This window comes from Lepidochelys kempii, chromosome 11, assembly GCF_965140265.1.
Source record: "Lepidochelys kempii isolate rLepKem1 chromosome 11, rLepKem1.hap2, whole genome shotgun sequence".
Classification (NCBI taxonomy): Eukaryota; Metazoa; Chordata; order Testudines; family Cheloniidae; genus Lepidochelys; species Lepidochelys kempii.
The window spans coordinates 13,499,180-13,513,855 of record NC_133266.1 but is presented as its reverse complement, the minus strand read 5'-3'; the positions used below and the strand labels follow the sequence as shown (position 1 = coordinate 13,513,855).

General features: G+C 40.1%; 2 protein-coding genes across 2 annotated transcripts in view; one reads left to right on the top strand and one right to left on the bottom strand.

Annotated features, from left to right (window-relative positions):
• The window catches only part of ESYT3 (extended synaptotagmin 3), a 60,072-nt gene that overhangs the window by 34,284 nt on the left and 11,112 nt on the right, over nucleotides 1-14,676 (top strand). The window contains exons 8-15 of the mRNA XM_073305201.1: nucleotides 2,032-2,152; nucleotides 3,843-4,004; nucleotides 6,774-6,856; nucleotides 10,009-10,057; nucleotides 10,674-10,763; nucleotides 12,199-12,261; nucleotides 12,352-12,417; nucleotides 14,526-14,591. Coding sequence (XP_073161302.1) covers nucleotides 2,032-2,152; nucleotides 3,843-4,004; nucleotides 6,774-6,856; nucleotides 10,009-10,057; nucleotides 10,674-10,763; nucleotides 12,199-12,261; nucleotides 12,352-12,417; nucleotides 14,526-14,591 — 700 coding nt within the window. The remainder of the gene's footprint in view (nucleotides 1-2,031; nucleotides 2,153-3,842; nucleotides 4,005-6,773; nucleotides 6,857-10,008; nucleotides 10,058-10,673; nucleotides 10,764-12,198; nucleotides 12,262-12,351; nucleotides 12,418-14,525; nucleotides 14,592-14,676) is intronic.
• CEP70 (centrosomal protein 70) overlaps nucleotides 8,155-14,676 on the bottom strand; it is a 40,258-nt gene continuing 33,736 nt past the window's right edge. The window contains exon 19 of the transcript XR_012154206.1: nucleotides 8,155-8,217. The gene's annotated coding sequence lies outside the window, so the exon portion shown is untranslated. The remainder of the gene's footprint in view (nucleotides 8,218-14,676) is intronic.

Here is a 14,676-nt window from a genome sequence, read left to right as displayed (position 1 = left end):
CATGCCAAAATTCACATGATTTCATAATCTTTCTGTTGATGGGGGTTTGGGCAGGAAATGATTGTCCTGTCATCAGACCCTCTTTGAGCCTGTGAGCTCTGCATTTGTACTTGGAAGGACATGGGATTTCAGCCTTCTGTTCTGGTCAAACTGTGCACCATGACCAGATCATGGAACAGCCTTATCCAGCATACTCCTCTTTTTACTAGCACTTTACTTCTCAATGGGATGAGGTCGGGAGGGAGTGGTGGTTGGGTTTTTTGTTCTGTTGGGGTTTTTTTTGTTTTTGTTTTAGTCTTTCCCCCTAATGTATCCTGCCCTGTAGGTACAGACCTGCTCATGCCAAATTGCTGTTCATTTAAAGCACTTCATTCACCATTAGTAAGTGGAGAGCACAATAGAGGGCCAAGTATGAGGCTAAAACTGAAAGATCAAAAAAAGCATTGATTTTATTGCATTTCATAAATTCCATAGGGTTTAAGGCCAGATCATTCTAGTCTAACCTGTATATCACAGGCCATTAAACTGCACCCAGTTACCCCTGTACTGAACCCAATAACTGGCTAAAGCATATCTTCCAGAAAGGCATCCAGTCTTGGTGGATTCTCCATGTTGTTGTGAGGTCTTCACATCATTTCCTTTGATAGTTTTGTTCCATTGGTTATTACCCTCACTGTTAAAAATGTGTGCCTTAAATTCAAATTGGAAATGTCTGGCTTCTGTTTCCAGACATTCGTTCTTAATATATAATGAAACCCAGCAAATTCCGCTCTGATGATTGATTAGCAGCCGTCATTTATTCCTAGAGACTTGCACATGAAGTGAACAATTGCTGCTACCTTGAGTCTGCAGCTCCTGTGATTTGATGGGATGCAAAGGATCTTTGTGCTCAGTAAAGATCACATGATCTGCTTGAAACCATTTTACTTTAAAAAGGTGACCTAGAAAGGGGGTTGGGGGAGCTTATGCCTTTTTGTTTTAATTCTTTATAACCTATAAAGGCCAGAGTGCTTGGAGGAGACGTAGATTGTTCCATTGGTTAATCATCCTCCTGTTTTTTTTAACTTGACTGGCTTCAGCTTCCTATTTACAATCGTGTTCCTTCTTTTTTTTTTTTTTTTTTTTTTTTTATTGCTTATCAATAAATCTAGCTTGGGAAAGGACAGCACTGGACTCAAGACTCCAGTAATTTGCCTGCATCACAAAAAACCACCTCACAACTTGCTCACTTTCTTGGCAGTTTTAGCAGAGATACTAAGGGGTGAATGGAAGCTGAATTGCCTAAACATGGCTATTCCTTGAAGCGTATAGATTAAGACAAGCTGGTGGGGAAAGGTGGGAGAAGCTCATGTTATCACTGCACATGCAGTGCTTATTCTGGACATACATGGAGGGCTTCAGTCTTCAGGGCTGTTAGTGCAACAACTTTAATATAAGGAGAAGCTGGAGATCAAATTCTAGACACGGGGGCTCTAACTGAAGTCACTGATGGCCTCATGCATGGATCCAAGGTCCAAAATTGTCATTTTATGCTGCTGTGAAGTTGTTACATTTTTTTAAGTTACTCCAAAATTGTGAAAACACTATGAACATGTGTGTTCCTGAGGTAGTGCCAAAGATACCCCAGATTTGGACCTCTTGTTCCCCCCTCATCTCGTCCTGCCTCATCTTTTGTATCCTCTTGTTCATTATTTAGTCTTCTAAGGTCAAATTTCCAGCCAACCTTTGTAACTGCAAGATTTGGACGCACCGCACTGCAGTTGTGCATACAAATAGCCACTTTTATGCACAGTTCTGGATTTGCACATCCAACTCACTTATACATGTGCAAACATAAACTTTGAGCCCTTGCACACGCATAGCTGAATGAGCAAGATCACAGATAGGACTGAAATCTTGGTCCTTTCCTCCTTTGAGAGTTAAAGGCATTCTCTTTCAAGGCATGGGGAAGGCAGAATGATAACATTTGCGATGTCTTTTGTTGTAACTGAAGTCATGACCTATTTGTTTTTGTTTAAATTTTCCATTCAGTTCAATGTCAGACACAATAATCCAAGACCTGATTGCTGCCCGGCTGGTGTTGCCAAACAGAATCACAATTCCACTGAAAAAGAATATGAAAATTTCCCACCTGCGATTCCCTATCCCATATGTGAGTATGTTTTGAGCTGGATGACCTAATATATTGACACACAATCACCTGAATATGCTGTACGCTAAGACTGGAGGGGAAATGAGTTGTGTGCACAGCAGGTTTAATGCATCAACCTCTAAACTGTGGGAACTAGTATTGTTGACATGACCCCAATTGACATTGTCCACCTACCAAAACTGGTTGAAGCATGATAGCAGGTATCTGCTCAGACAGTTCAGATTGAAAACACAAGTTACTGCAGTATTGAACTGCGGTGCAGTGCCTCAACTTTAGGGGAAAGCCTGCTCATACCATGTATAATACCAACCAATATTTCTCTCCCATTCATGTCTATTAAAACTGAATCAAGTCAGCTCAAATATGTAGGAGAAATCTGAGCCAATGCTGCTAAAGATGCTGGATACTGAATGAGGGCTGTGGTGGGTGAAAGGAGAGGTATTTGCCTATCTTGGGTATTTCTAGTGCACCCATCACAATGGTGTCTAGGTACTCTTAATCTCTGATCCCACACTGGGTTATATTTCAGCAATATCTTCTACATCGGGGAGTAGTCAATAGGTGGACTGTGGGCCAAATCTGGACTGCTGGCCAAATCTGGACTGCCAGATGCTTTTGAACGGCTCCTGAAATCTTTTTATTTACTTATTATTATTGTAGGGGTTCTTTTATTATTTTCTCTGGAGGATGGACCTTGACGATTCCTTTGACCAATAAATTTGGACCTTGACAAAAAATAGACTACCCATGTTCTACATAGTCCTGTTCTGATCTTCATATAGTATCCCCAATAGTTTTAAGGTACAAAAGTAGATATTGGCAAGATATTCCTCTTGGTCTTTGTATATCCTGTACATACAGTAAATAAGTCTTGTTTAAGAGATTAATCAATGATCTCCCTTACCAAGTAAAAGCTTTGGGTTAATGAAGGAATATGATGAATCTTCAGTTTGTGCTTCATTTATATGCTAACTCAGCAATTCTTTATTTAATAATGAAAGAGCTTAACTAACAGGTAGGAAGGCATAAAATCCCAAATCTTTTTACTAAATAAAATCATCTTACAGAAATTCATCCAAAACATTGTCAAATGCAAATCTCTTAAATATACTATAAATATTCTAGATATTGGGTGAGTAAGGAAAAATGGATAGGTGGCTGTTTTCCACCTATATGCAATCACCAAATGGAAGTTGAATGGCCACCTCTGCAACAACTAATCAAAAATATCATCCCATCATGCCTTACCAGTGGATGCTATTTTTTGTCCTTTCAGGCTCTGGGAGAGGAGCACATCCTAAGAGGTCTGAGCATGCTCAGTTCCCAATGAAGTCAGTGGGAAATCAGGAGCTCTGCTCCTTGCAGCATCAGGCCCTTATTTACAATTGTGTGGTCGTGTAGTGTCAACCGGAGACCTTCCTTGCCCAATTATAACCATATGAAGATAGCCTACATTAGATTGTGCCTCAGTATAAACTGCTCTCTTCTAAGTAAATGAAATTACACATTAAAGATGGTTCCTGTTTTACATCTCAGTTATGTAAAATGTTCTGTATCAAAATACCATGGCAGTCTTGCTAAATGATGATTGGAATCAACGCCCGGAATAGCTCATTTTAAGAGGCAATGTATTGAGATTCTCAAGAGGCCTGTGTTTTCATGTTGATCTACAATGTCCTGTTTTGTTCAGGGAGTAGTCAGGGTTCATCTGCTAGAAGCTGAAAACCTTGTCCAGAAAGACCACTTCCGGGGGAAGTCTGACCCTTATGCTATTCTTCGAGTTGGCTTGGTGCAGTTCCGAAGCAAGACCATTCAACGAAATCTTAATCCCATCTGGAATGAAATGTCTGAGGTATAGAATCTATTGATCTTTCTAACCATATGAAGTTGTAATATTTGTCTTTATATGTGGATTATACTTGGTTTGGGCACTTTTTTTCTTCTGTCCTTCAATAAGTGCTTGGAAGGTATTGGGGAAAACACTTTTTTTTTCAGAAGTAGAGGAAGTAACCAAGGGGACAGCCATTTTAGCCTTTATTCTGACCAACAGGGAGGAATGGGAAGCAAATCTAAAGATGGAAGGCAATTTCAGTGAACGTGATCATTAAGTGATAGATTTCATGATCCTAAGACAAGGAAGGAGTGAGGGCAGCAAAATAAGGACACTGGACTTCATAAAAACAGACTTTAACAGACTCGGAAAACGTGTAGGTAAGGTCCCATGGGAAAAGGAGTTCAGGAGAGCTGGCAGTTTCTCAAGGGACAGTATTAAAGGCACAACTGCAAACTGTCCTGATGTGAAGAAAAGATGGGAAGAATAGTAAGACCAATATATGGCTCTATCAGGAGCTCTTTAATGACCTGAAAATTGAAAAGGAATCCTACAAAAAATTGGAAACATGGACAAATTGCTAAGGCTGAGTACAAAAGAGTAGCACAAGTAGGTAGGGACAAAAAGAGAGAGGCTAAGGCACAAAATGGGTTACAACTAGCCATAGGCAATAAGAAGAGGTTTTATTAATGTTAGGAGCAAGAAAAAGACAAAGGAAAGTTGTAGTGAGGAAGGAGAGCTAATAACTGATGACCTCAAGAATGCTGAGGTGTTTAATGCCCATTTTATTTCTCTTCACTGAAAAGGTTAGTGATGACCACGTACTCAGTACAATTAACATTATCAGTGAGAGAGGTGGAATGCAAGCCGAAATAGGGAAAGAACATGGTAGACTATTGATAAAATAGATGTATTCGAGTTGGCAGGGTCTGATGAAATTCATCCTAGAGTACTTTACGAACTAGCTGAAGCATTCTCCATTATCTTTGAGAATTCATGGAGGACTGGGGAGGTCCCAGAGGACTGGAGAAGGGCAAACATAGTACCTGTCTTTAAAAAGAGGATTCGGGGTACTATAGACCAGTCAGCCTAACTTTGATACCTGGAAAGATAATGGAACAAATTGTTTGATAATCAGTTTTATAAGAACCTAGATGATGTTGATGATAGGGCTATAAGGAATAGCCCGTATGGATTTGTCGAGAACAAACCATGCCAAACCAAGTTTCCTCCTTTGATCTTTTGGCCTGCTGGATCAGGGGAAGCAGTAGATGTCAAATGAGGGGAGAGGGGCGTTTATCTTGATTTTTAGAAAGGCTTTTGACACAGTCCCATATGACATTTTTCTAAGCAAACTAGAGAAATGTGGTCTGGATGAAATTACTACAAAGTGGGTGCATAACTGTTTGAAAAATGGTATGCAGAGTAGTTATCAATGGCTTGCTGTCATACTGGGAGGACAGATCTAGTGGGGCCCTGTGGGGGTCAATCCAGGGTCTGGTACTAACCAATATTTTCATTAATCACTTGGACAATGGAGTGGAAATTGTATTTATAAAATCTGCAGATGACACCAACCTGGGAGGGGTTGTAAGCACTTTGGAGGACTAGATTAGAATATAAAATAAACTTGATAAATTGGAGAATTGGTCTGTAATCAACAAGAGGAAATTCAAAGTACTTCCCCCTAGAAAGGAAAAATCAAATGCACAACTACAAAATGGGGAATAACTGGTTAGATGACAATCCTGTAGAAAAGAATCGGGGGATTCTAGTAGTTCTCAAATTGAATGAGTCAATGTGATAGTTGTGAGAGACCCAAATATTTTGGAATGTATTAACAGGAGTGTTGTATGTAAGACATGGGAGGTAATTGTCCTGCTCTGCTTAGCACTGGTGAGGCCTCCGCTATGTCCAAATCTGGGCACCACGTTTTAAAAAGAGACGTGGACGAATTGGAGAGAGTCCTAGGAGAGCAACAAAAAATAATAAAAGGTTTAGAAAACCTGACCTATGAGGAAAGGTTTAAAAAAAACAAACAAAAAAACTTTGGCATACTGAGTCTTCAGAAAAGAAGACTGGGGAGAGACCCTGATAATCATCTTCAAATATGTTAAGGTCTGTTACAAAGAGGATGAGGATCAGTTGTTCTTGGTGTTCGCTGAAGGTAGGATAAGAAGCAATGAGTTTAATCTGCAGCAGAGGAGATTTTAGAAAGTGAAACCCTTTCTAACTGTAAGGGTAGTTGAGCTCTGGAATAAGTTTCCAAGAGAGGTTGTGGAATCCCAATCGCTGGAGATTTTAAAGAATATCTTAGGCAAACACCTGTCAGGGATGCTGTAAGTTTACTTGGTCCTGCCTCAGTGCAGGGGGTTGGTCTTGATGATTTCTTAAGGTCCCTTCCAGCCCTACATTTCTATGATTCTGTGATTTCCCCTAGTCTATCTGTTCCAATACACTTAGGCTATTTTTATGTTACCAACTGAAATGACAAGTTAACTAGTATCTTCAGAACCCCTTAATCAAATGAGCAGATGTTTGCCCTGCAAACTTGACCCTGGTCCCTGAACTAACAGATCAGCTTGAAAACGGATTATATGTATGTGGATTTTAGACAAGGTGCAAACACGTCATGCTTATACTGACCCTGCATTAGCGCATATATTTCCTCAATATACCCTGAGAAATGCTGCATTCTTGTCACTAGCCTGAGTCTTTTAATGTGGCCTGTGAATGTTTGTGTCTGTCTGTCTGTAAATCCTATGACTCTTTCTCTTTCCACCCTTGCAGTTTGTTGTTCATGAAGTGCCTGGTCAGGACTTAGAAGTGGACTTGTATGATGAAGATCCAGATAAAGATGACTTTCTGGGCAGGTGATACACATAATTTCCTATTTTTTTTCCCCTCTTTTCAATAGTACATGCATGATCAATTTTTAAAAAGCAGTCCCCTGTAAGAATAAAGGCATAGACAGTTCAGTGGTGGTTGCTCAGTGGGAGATGTAAACCTTATGAGAAACGTAGTTGCTTCTTGTAAAATAACTTTGGTGGGTGGAGCCTTCCTCCTCTAGGTTTCTAGTTCTAATCCATCCCAGACTAATCATGATGATGAAGTCCCTACACTACCCAGCTGTCCAATCACTGATGTATGTGAAACTAATGTGATGCTCTGTCAGGTTCCTAACAAAGAGGGGTCCCGGTCATAAAAACAACCACTGCAGTTGGCACTTGATTTTTGTTTTTTTGCCTTCCTAGAAGAGACCAAGAATCTGAAATGAGCCTGAGCTCTGCATGCCAGGATTGAAGGGCAAACTTGCATTGCTATTTCATGAGCTGTACCTGTCCTGTGGACAGACAGGATTATCAACATGGCATTCTTAGATAGCAGCACATTAGGGGAAGCTTTGCAGAACACAATTGAGAAGAACCAAATCCCACCTACCTAAGTAAGGTATATCAGAGCTGGCTTCTTAAAAAGAGGTGCTTTACATTTATGAAGCACTTCAAAACATACTACTCAATTTGCCACCACCCAAAAATGGCATGCGACCAAGACCCAAAATAAGGTGTTTGTATTAATTTTGATGGAATGAATGGCCCAAAGAGTTCAAGGTATTAACATAAGCCTGTCACTGTCCAACATGAAACAAGGTTCGGGGTTTGGTATACAGAACTTAACCTGCTTACAACCATGGCACAAACACCATTAAAAAATCTTTTTAACTTTTTTTTATTGACGATACTGAAAAGGAAAAATCATTAAAGCACTTGAAATGGGAAGTATTAGCTAAGGGTTTCTTAACATCCCATATTCGTTCGCGTATTCGTTCTCTCTCTAGCTGGATAGTTTGTAGAGAAACACCCCACCCCTCCCCCCATTTGACAGTATTAAAAATGATGCTCCTTTTTCCTAAAAGGACAGATATTACATTAATTGACATGGGCTGGAGCCATTACTGCTGTTTAAAGCCCGATCCCATTTCCTAGAAGACAAAACGAGGGGGGTACGTGCCCACGGTTTGGGGGGAGAATATCAAAGAAGACACCTCTTTTGTCTTTTGGTGTTGACTTTCTCACTGCTGGAGAAACGCAGGCAAGGCACGTGTCCTTTATTAGCCACTCTGAGGCCTCGCAAACTCGCATCCGGCTGTTTAGGAGGTTGCCGTTAGCTGCCTTTCTGGTCACAGGTTTACAGCAGTGTTGCAAAATATACAGTCATGGCCAGCTAAGCCAGACTGTCCTGAGACAGGAGGAAAAAGGAGTAAGATAAGAAATAAGGTGGGGAAGGAACAGAACCATGTGTGTCACTGTCAGACAGAAAGACAGTCTCCCATCTCGGGTGGTGGGTTGGTATTTAGCCAGAGCCAGCAGAGGTGGCAATGTCATCTGGGCTCCTCTCTCTGGCACAGTGATGATGGCATATATCACATTGGTGGATGTGCAGGTGAACGAGCCTCTGATCCACCTGCACATCCACCAATGTGATATATGCCATCATGTGCCAGCAATGCCCCTCTGCCATGTACATTGGTCAAACTGGACAGTCTCTACGTAAAAGAATAAATGGACACAAATCAGATGTCAAGAATTATAACATTCATAAACCAGTCGGAGAACACTTCAATCTCTCTGGTCACGCAATCACAGACATGAAGGTCGCTATCTTAAAACAAAAAAACTTCAAATCCAGACTCCAGCGAGAAACTGCTGAATTGGAATTCATTTGCAAATTGGATACTATTAATTTAGGCTTAAATAGAGACTTGGAGTGGCTAAGTCATTATGCAAGGTAGCCTGTTTCCTCTTGTTTTTTCCTACCCCCCCGCCCCAGATGTTGTGGTTTAACTTGGATTTAAACTTGAAGAGTGGTCAGTTTGGATGAGCTATTACCAGCAGGAGAGTGAGTTTGTGTGTGTATGGGGGTGGGGGGGATGTGAGAAAACCTGGATTTGTGCAGGAAATAGCCCAACTTGATTGTCATGCACATTGTGTAAAGAGTTGTCACTTTGGATGGGCTATCACCAGCAGGAGAGTGAATTTGTGTGGGGGGGTGGAGGGTGAGAAAACCTGGATTTGTGCTGGAAATGGCCCACCTGATGATCACTTTAGATAAGCTATTACCAGCAGGACAGTGGGGTGGGAGGAGGTATTGGTTCATATTCTCTGTGTATATATAAAGTCTGCTGCAGTTTCCACGATATGCATCTGATGAAGTGAGCTGTAGCTCACGAAAGCTTATGCTCTAATAAATTGGTTAGTCTCTAAGGTGCCACAAGTACTCCTTTTCTTTTTGCGAATACAGACTAACATGGCTGTTACTCTGAAACCTGTCAAAAGAAAAAGATGGTGGTGGTTTCCAGTTCCACACTTTTCTTGTTTACCAGGCATGATCTCAAGAGTCCTTGAATTCTATAAATAGGCCTTTCTGTTCATTATAATTCAGTCTGTCTCCCATTTTCACATTTTTTCCCATCAACATTTGTTATAGTGTGACATTTTATCAACTTTCACTAACAGTTAAGCTAACAATTAGAGTATATTTGTAGGCCCAATTATTACTACTGAGAGATGCACAAATTTATTCATGCAGGAAACTTAACATTGAGGGATTAATTCCTTTAGTCCAAATAACTGTCTCTAAACCACCTTCTTTAAAAAAAATAAAAATTATTTGATTGTGATGCAAATATCTCTGAGCTCTAAAAGTGATGGGCCCTCGAATTTGTGTGGAACATCGGTAATGGACTAAAATAAGTGGTGATTCCTAAAATGAAGAACACTTGAGCAATTCAAAGGGCCCTTCAGATGTGTTTTATAAGCATTTCCACAGGGAGAAGATTCATAAAAGCCAAGCATGTTGAGTTACACATGCTGAGGGTAACGTGTAGCTTTTGTCCATACAAGAATATTTCCCGAAACAGATCTATAATGGAATCCATGTCTTGTCCATTAATTATAATATGCTGTTCACCAAAACATACAATGTAGTAATGGATATTGTCACATGTTCACTTTTTGTCTTGCAGCTTACTTATAAACCTTGCTGATGTAATGAATGACAGAATTGTTGATGAGGTAAAAATTTGGTCTGTTTCCAAATGTTCTAATATGGATCTTGCACATTCAGTGATGTTTCTGCACACTTGCGACTTGTTAGTTATTTTAATAGTTTTATTACAGGAAAGAGAAGTGACAGCTGGTTACTGTTGCTCATAAAACTTGAAATACCCAAAGGAATGGCTTTTCAGTTAAACTGGCAACTCCTGCCAGCACAGTACAAACTCAAGTGCTATTTTGCATTTGTGTTGCATATGCAGAGTGTGTCCTGAATGTTTGTTTGTACAATTATCTAAATAAATCTTAGTTCAAAATTTCTTCCTAGGCAAAGAAACAATAAATTATACTATGACACTTTTTTGTTCTGGAATCCAGCACAATGCAGAGATTGCTGCCACCAGTTTCCAGTCCTTATTGGTATTGTTAATTCCATATGATGATCAGTATCTTATTCAATGTGTTAATGTTTCAAGTCTTTGTTTCTAAATACACTTAATTAGGTCAGTTTATGCATAAATTCAAGTTCAAAGTGCAATTTAAATTGGCACTTGTACATAATTCACAGTATGATTGCAACACAGAATGTGTCTTTCTGCAAACAGTTCTCAGGTTGTTTTTTATTCTCTTCACTTAGTGGTTTCCCTTAAGTAAGACTGCAAGTGGACACTTGCATTTAAAGCTCGAGTGGCTTTCATTAGTAACTGACCAAGAAAAACTACATGAGGTGAGTTTTATTTGTTTCAGGTATTCCGACATTATAGATCAGTCTGATAGGCTCCTTTGCAGAGTAATATGACCCAACTATGAAACAGAAGTAATCTATCTGGAGTTTATATTTGTTTGACAGAGCTTAGATATGAACTTTCCCCTAGACTGAATTTGTTTACCTCAAGAGAGCTCATCTAATTCCGGATTAGGTTAAAATAAGGAAAAAGATGCAACCCTTCTTACTTTTTAAAAAGAAGTGTTGCATTTGACAGCAGTGACCCAATAATCTCTCTCTTCTCCCCGCTTCCTTCTGCCACCCCCAAATCACCAATATATCTGAGCCCCTGCACATAGCGTAAACCAACTTCCAACAGTGAAACTAGTTTGGGGCTGTGGCTATAGAACACTGTAGTAGTACTCTTTTTTTTTTTTTTCAGTGGGCTAGTTTGCATCACTCTCTTTAAGTGTTCCCTCTTGCCACAATTCAACCAATAGAGATGGACATGCCCAAGTATAAAGCAAAGCACATGCTTACGTGCCTTGCTGAATGAGGGGCTCAGTTCTCTAGTAAAGGAATTGCATAGCACTGAGGTCGTGACGTTTAAGACTAAACCCTAATTGGCCACACTTTCACTATACGTTTTTTGAGAAGTTGAGTCACTTTGAACCTTTCAACTTCATTTTAAATTGTGTTAAAATGATATTACAATTGTAATTAGAGACATGCTACGCATCTTAAAACTTCCATCACCACTGACTGGATTGACTTGATCATGTTATCTCACTAATGTGTATATTTTGTGCCTAATATATTTAGATGTGCACATGGCAAATCTGACAAGGAAAGACATCTAGATAATGTGGACCTCAAATTGATAATGTTCAAACATGGAGAACAGAACCTTGCTGGCCCTGGAGTCATATAATGTCCTTAGGTTAATCTAAACCTTGATGACATGGCAATGAATGAGTGATACAAGTCACTCCAGTTGTATTTGGCTGTTGGCCACATCCAGTTTCTCCCTAGTCACTAATTTCATCAGGCTACAGTCATCTGACCTGAACGCCACTTGTCTTGAAACAAATATGTTCTGGAACATAATTTGTGCACCCAGATTCATAATTCTCCTCACTTCCACTCTGCTTTTGGGGTGCAGATCTAACTGTATGTGAAACCATCTTGCTCCCATTAACTTCAGTGACAAAACTGCATTTGAGTGGGAGCAGGATTGGCACGTACAATGCTGTGGTTTCCGCTCGTGTGACCTCAATCCTTTTTGAACAGTTAGACGTTGAGTTGCATGCCCCTAAATGCCAGTTTTTAGGAGCAAGTTGAAAAGTTGTTTGTTTCAGTCTAGCAACTCATGTCTTAGTAGGTACCCTATGCATTTGCGTTCTACCATGGCTTTGTCCCTGATAAGTTTTTTGTTTTTGTTTGCTGATCTTCACAGGATAAGAATGGTCTAGCCACAGCATTGTTAATCGTCTATTTGGACAGTGCTTGCAACCTTCCAGTAAGTACAGAAGTAACAAGCAGCCTATGCTTCTAATGTTTTTTAAAAAGTAGCACTAACTATTGTAAAATATATTCTCCACTGATACAGAAAAATCACTTTGAATACTCAAATGGTGAATATGGTGCAAAGAAGTTAAACCAGAAATACCTCAAGGTAAATGCATATATTTTCTCAACACCCCATAAAAACACATGCTGCATTACACAATATTTAACAGGTTGGGCTGGTTTCCACTAAAGGAAAACATTTCAACCATCTCCTTAATTGGAGTCTGAATAACCATTGTTCTCTACATCAGTGGACAGAGCCAGCCCTGGTATAACTCCATTAGCTCCATCAATGGATACAGCCTGCTGCTTTTCTGTGATTTCATTTTGACTCTCTGTAAGTGAGGGAATGTGAAACAATAGAATACTCAACTACATTCTTACCAAAAAAAACCCAACCCCACCATCTTACACAATAAGAGAACCCAGCCATTGGACTAATTCCTATCCTCATCTTCACAGCTGTAAGGCTAGTCTTATGGTGTCCTTGCAGTTCAATCTCTGCAAATGCCCATCCTTCCAAAATGGGTTAACAGTCATCTTTTTTTTTCTCAGAAATGGTCACTGACTTCCTGTCTGCTTTAAAATCTAGTACAACCCCTTTCTCTTAGTATTCTCTTAGCTACCCTACCGTATTGAGCTCCTCCTTCTTTTCCCTTCCACTTATTCCCTGTACTCTTCAAATGTTGTTGTGTGTCTGTAAAGCACCTACCTCTCTTGGCTTTCTGTAATCAGACCAGGACACGTCTCCAGCTATACCCGCTTACTCTTCTTTCAAACCAACTGTATATCCATCCCACAGGATCTTGAGTTAATCCCATTTCTGATCGGTTGACCTGAGGTGTGCTGAATTACACAACATAGACAATAAGATTTCTACATTACTGTGCCCGTTGGATTCAATCTTGCTCGCCTTCAGGATCACTCCGAGGCTATTTTTGTTGTTGTCATACACTTGGGGAAAGGAGAATTGAGTCCTATCTATCTTCTCCACCCACCCATCTTATTTTGGTCATTCAACAGTGGGCAGTAGATCCCTTTTTTCCTATGTTTGTTTATTACCTATACCAGAGTTGCTCAATGACCTGTCTGTGGACACAGGGAAGGCAGCAAGCTGGTTCCTGATAACAAAAAGGTTGCGAAACACTGACCTATACTACAACAAGTAGGGAAATCTTGCACAGCCTTTCAATAGGAGTCCAAACAGGATCCTATGGGTGTTCCTCAGCATCAGGGAGAGGTTGTTGATGTGAGGGATATATTGTTTCCTTAATAGTACCACTGTAGGCTTTTTGAGTGAGAAACGATAGCCCATGGGGGCCTGTGGGTTTTTTCCTCTCTTTGCTGGAGGCTGCTGCTGGGGGCTCAGCGTTTCCCAATAGAGGATAGTTCCTTCCGAGGATGGGTAAGTGCATCTTGTCATGAAGTTTCAAGGGCTGGCCCTCTAGCTGCGTACACAATGAATCCAGATTCTAGGAAAATCCCTATGCTGGGGCCTGAGCTTCAGTGAATTGTGGGTAGCTTATGAATGTGGGAATCTTTGCTGAGGGGAAGAATCTTTATCTGTTTTTATTTTTCTCCCCACTTCTACATTAATAGCTGCCATCTATTTATATCCAGAATGCACAACAGTTTGGCTTAAATCTGAAACTTGGACAGCGGAAGATCAAAATATAGTTTTTAAGTTGTAGCAGCAAGCCATGCAAATCCAATACTTAAAAGTTACTTAAAAATGGTCCAGAATGTAACTTACGTTTATGTTCAAACTAGCACATGATTTGGCTGACACTTTTGTACCATTTTTCATTCCTTACTGCATATGCGCCTTCCCATGCAGACAGCTACTCAGTTCATGCTGAACTGACAAAGTTGGATAAGGTGGTGCAAAAATATCTGAGCAGTATCTGGTGCAAGGAGGTGGCCAGGCTACTTGTTGGTAACCATCCTCTTTAGGGGGGAAACCCCAAAATAGCGAAGAGTTTTCTGTTAAATATTTAGAGTGGGATTTAGGAGATCTGGCTGCTTATTTCCTATTAATTTTAATGGAAATAGGTTGCCCAAATCTCAGCTTGAAAGTTAAACGTCAAGTTAGGGTTGCTTTTTTTCCTCCCAGCTGAATATTGCAGATTAGCTAAAGCAGAAATGGCTTTGTATTGCTGGCTGAAAATGACTAATAACTGTCTTCTCCCCTTCTATTAAAAAATGGGGAAACAGAAGATGGACCAAGACCCTTCCTCCTACGTCCAGCTCACAGTGGGTAACAAAATTCAGAAAAGCAAGGTGAGAGGCTGTTGAATCCTTTGGTTTGTCTTAAAACATTACTTTTTACATGAAGCTATTTTGATGCTTAGCTGACTTTCAGAAA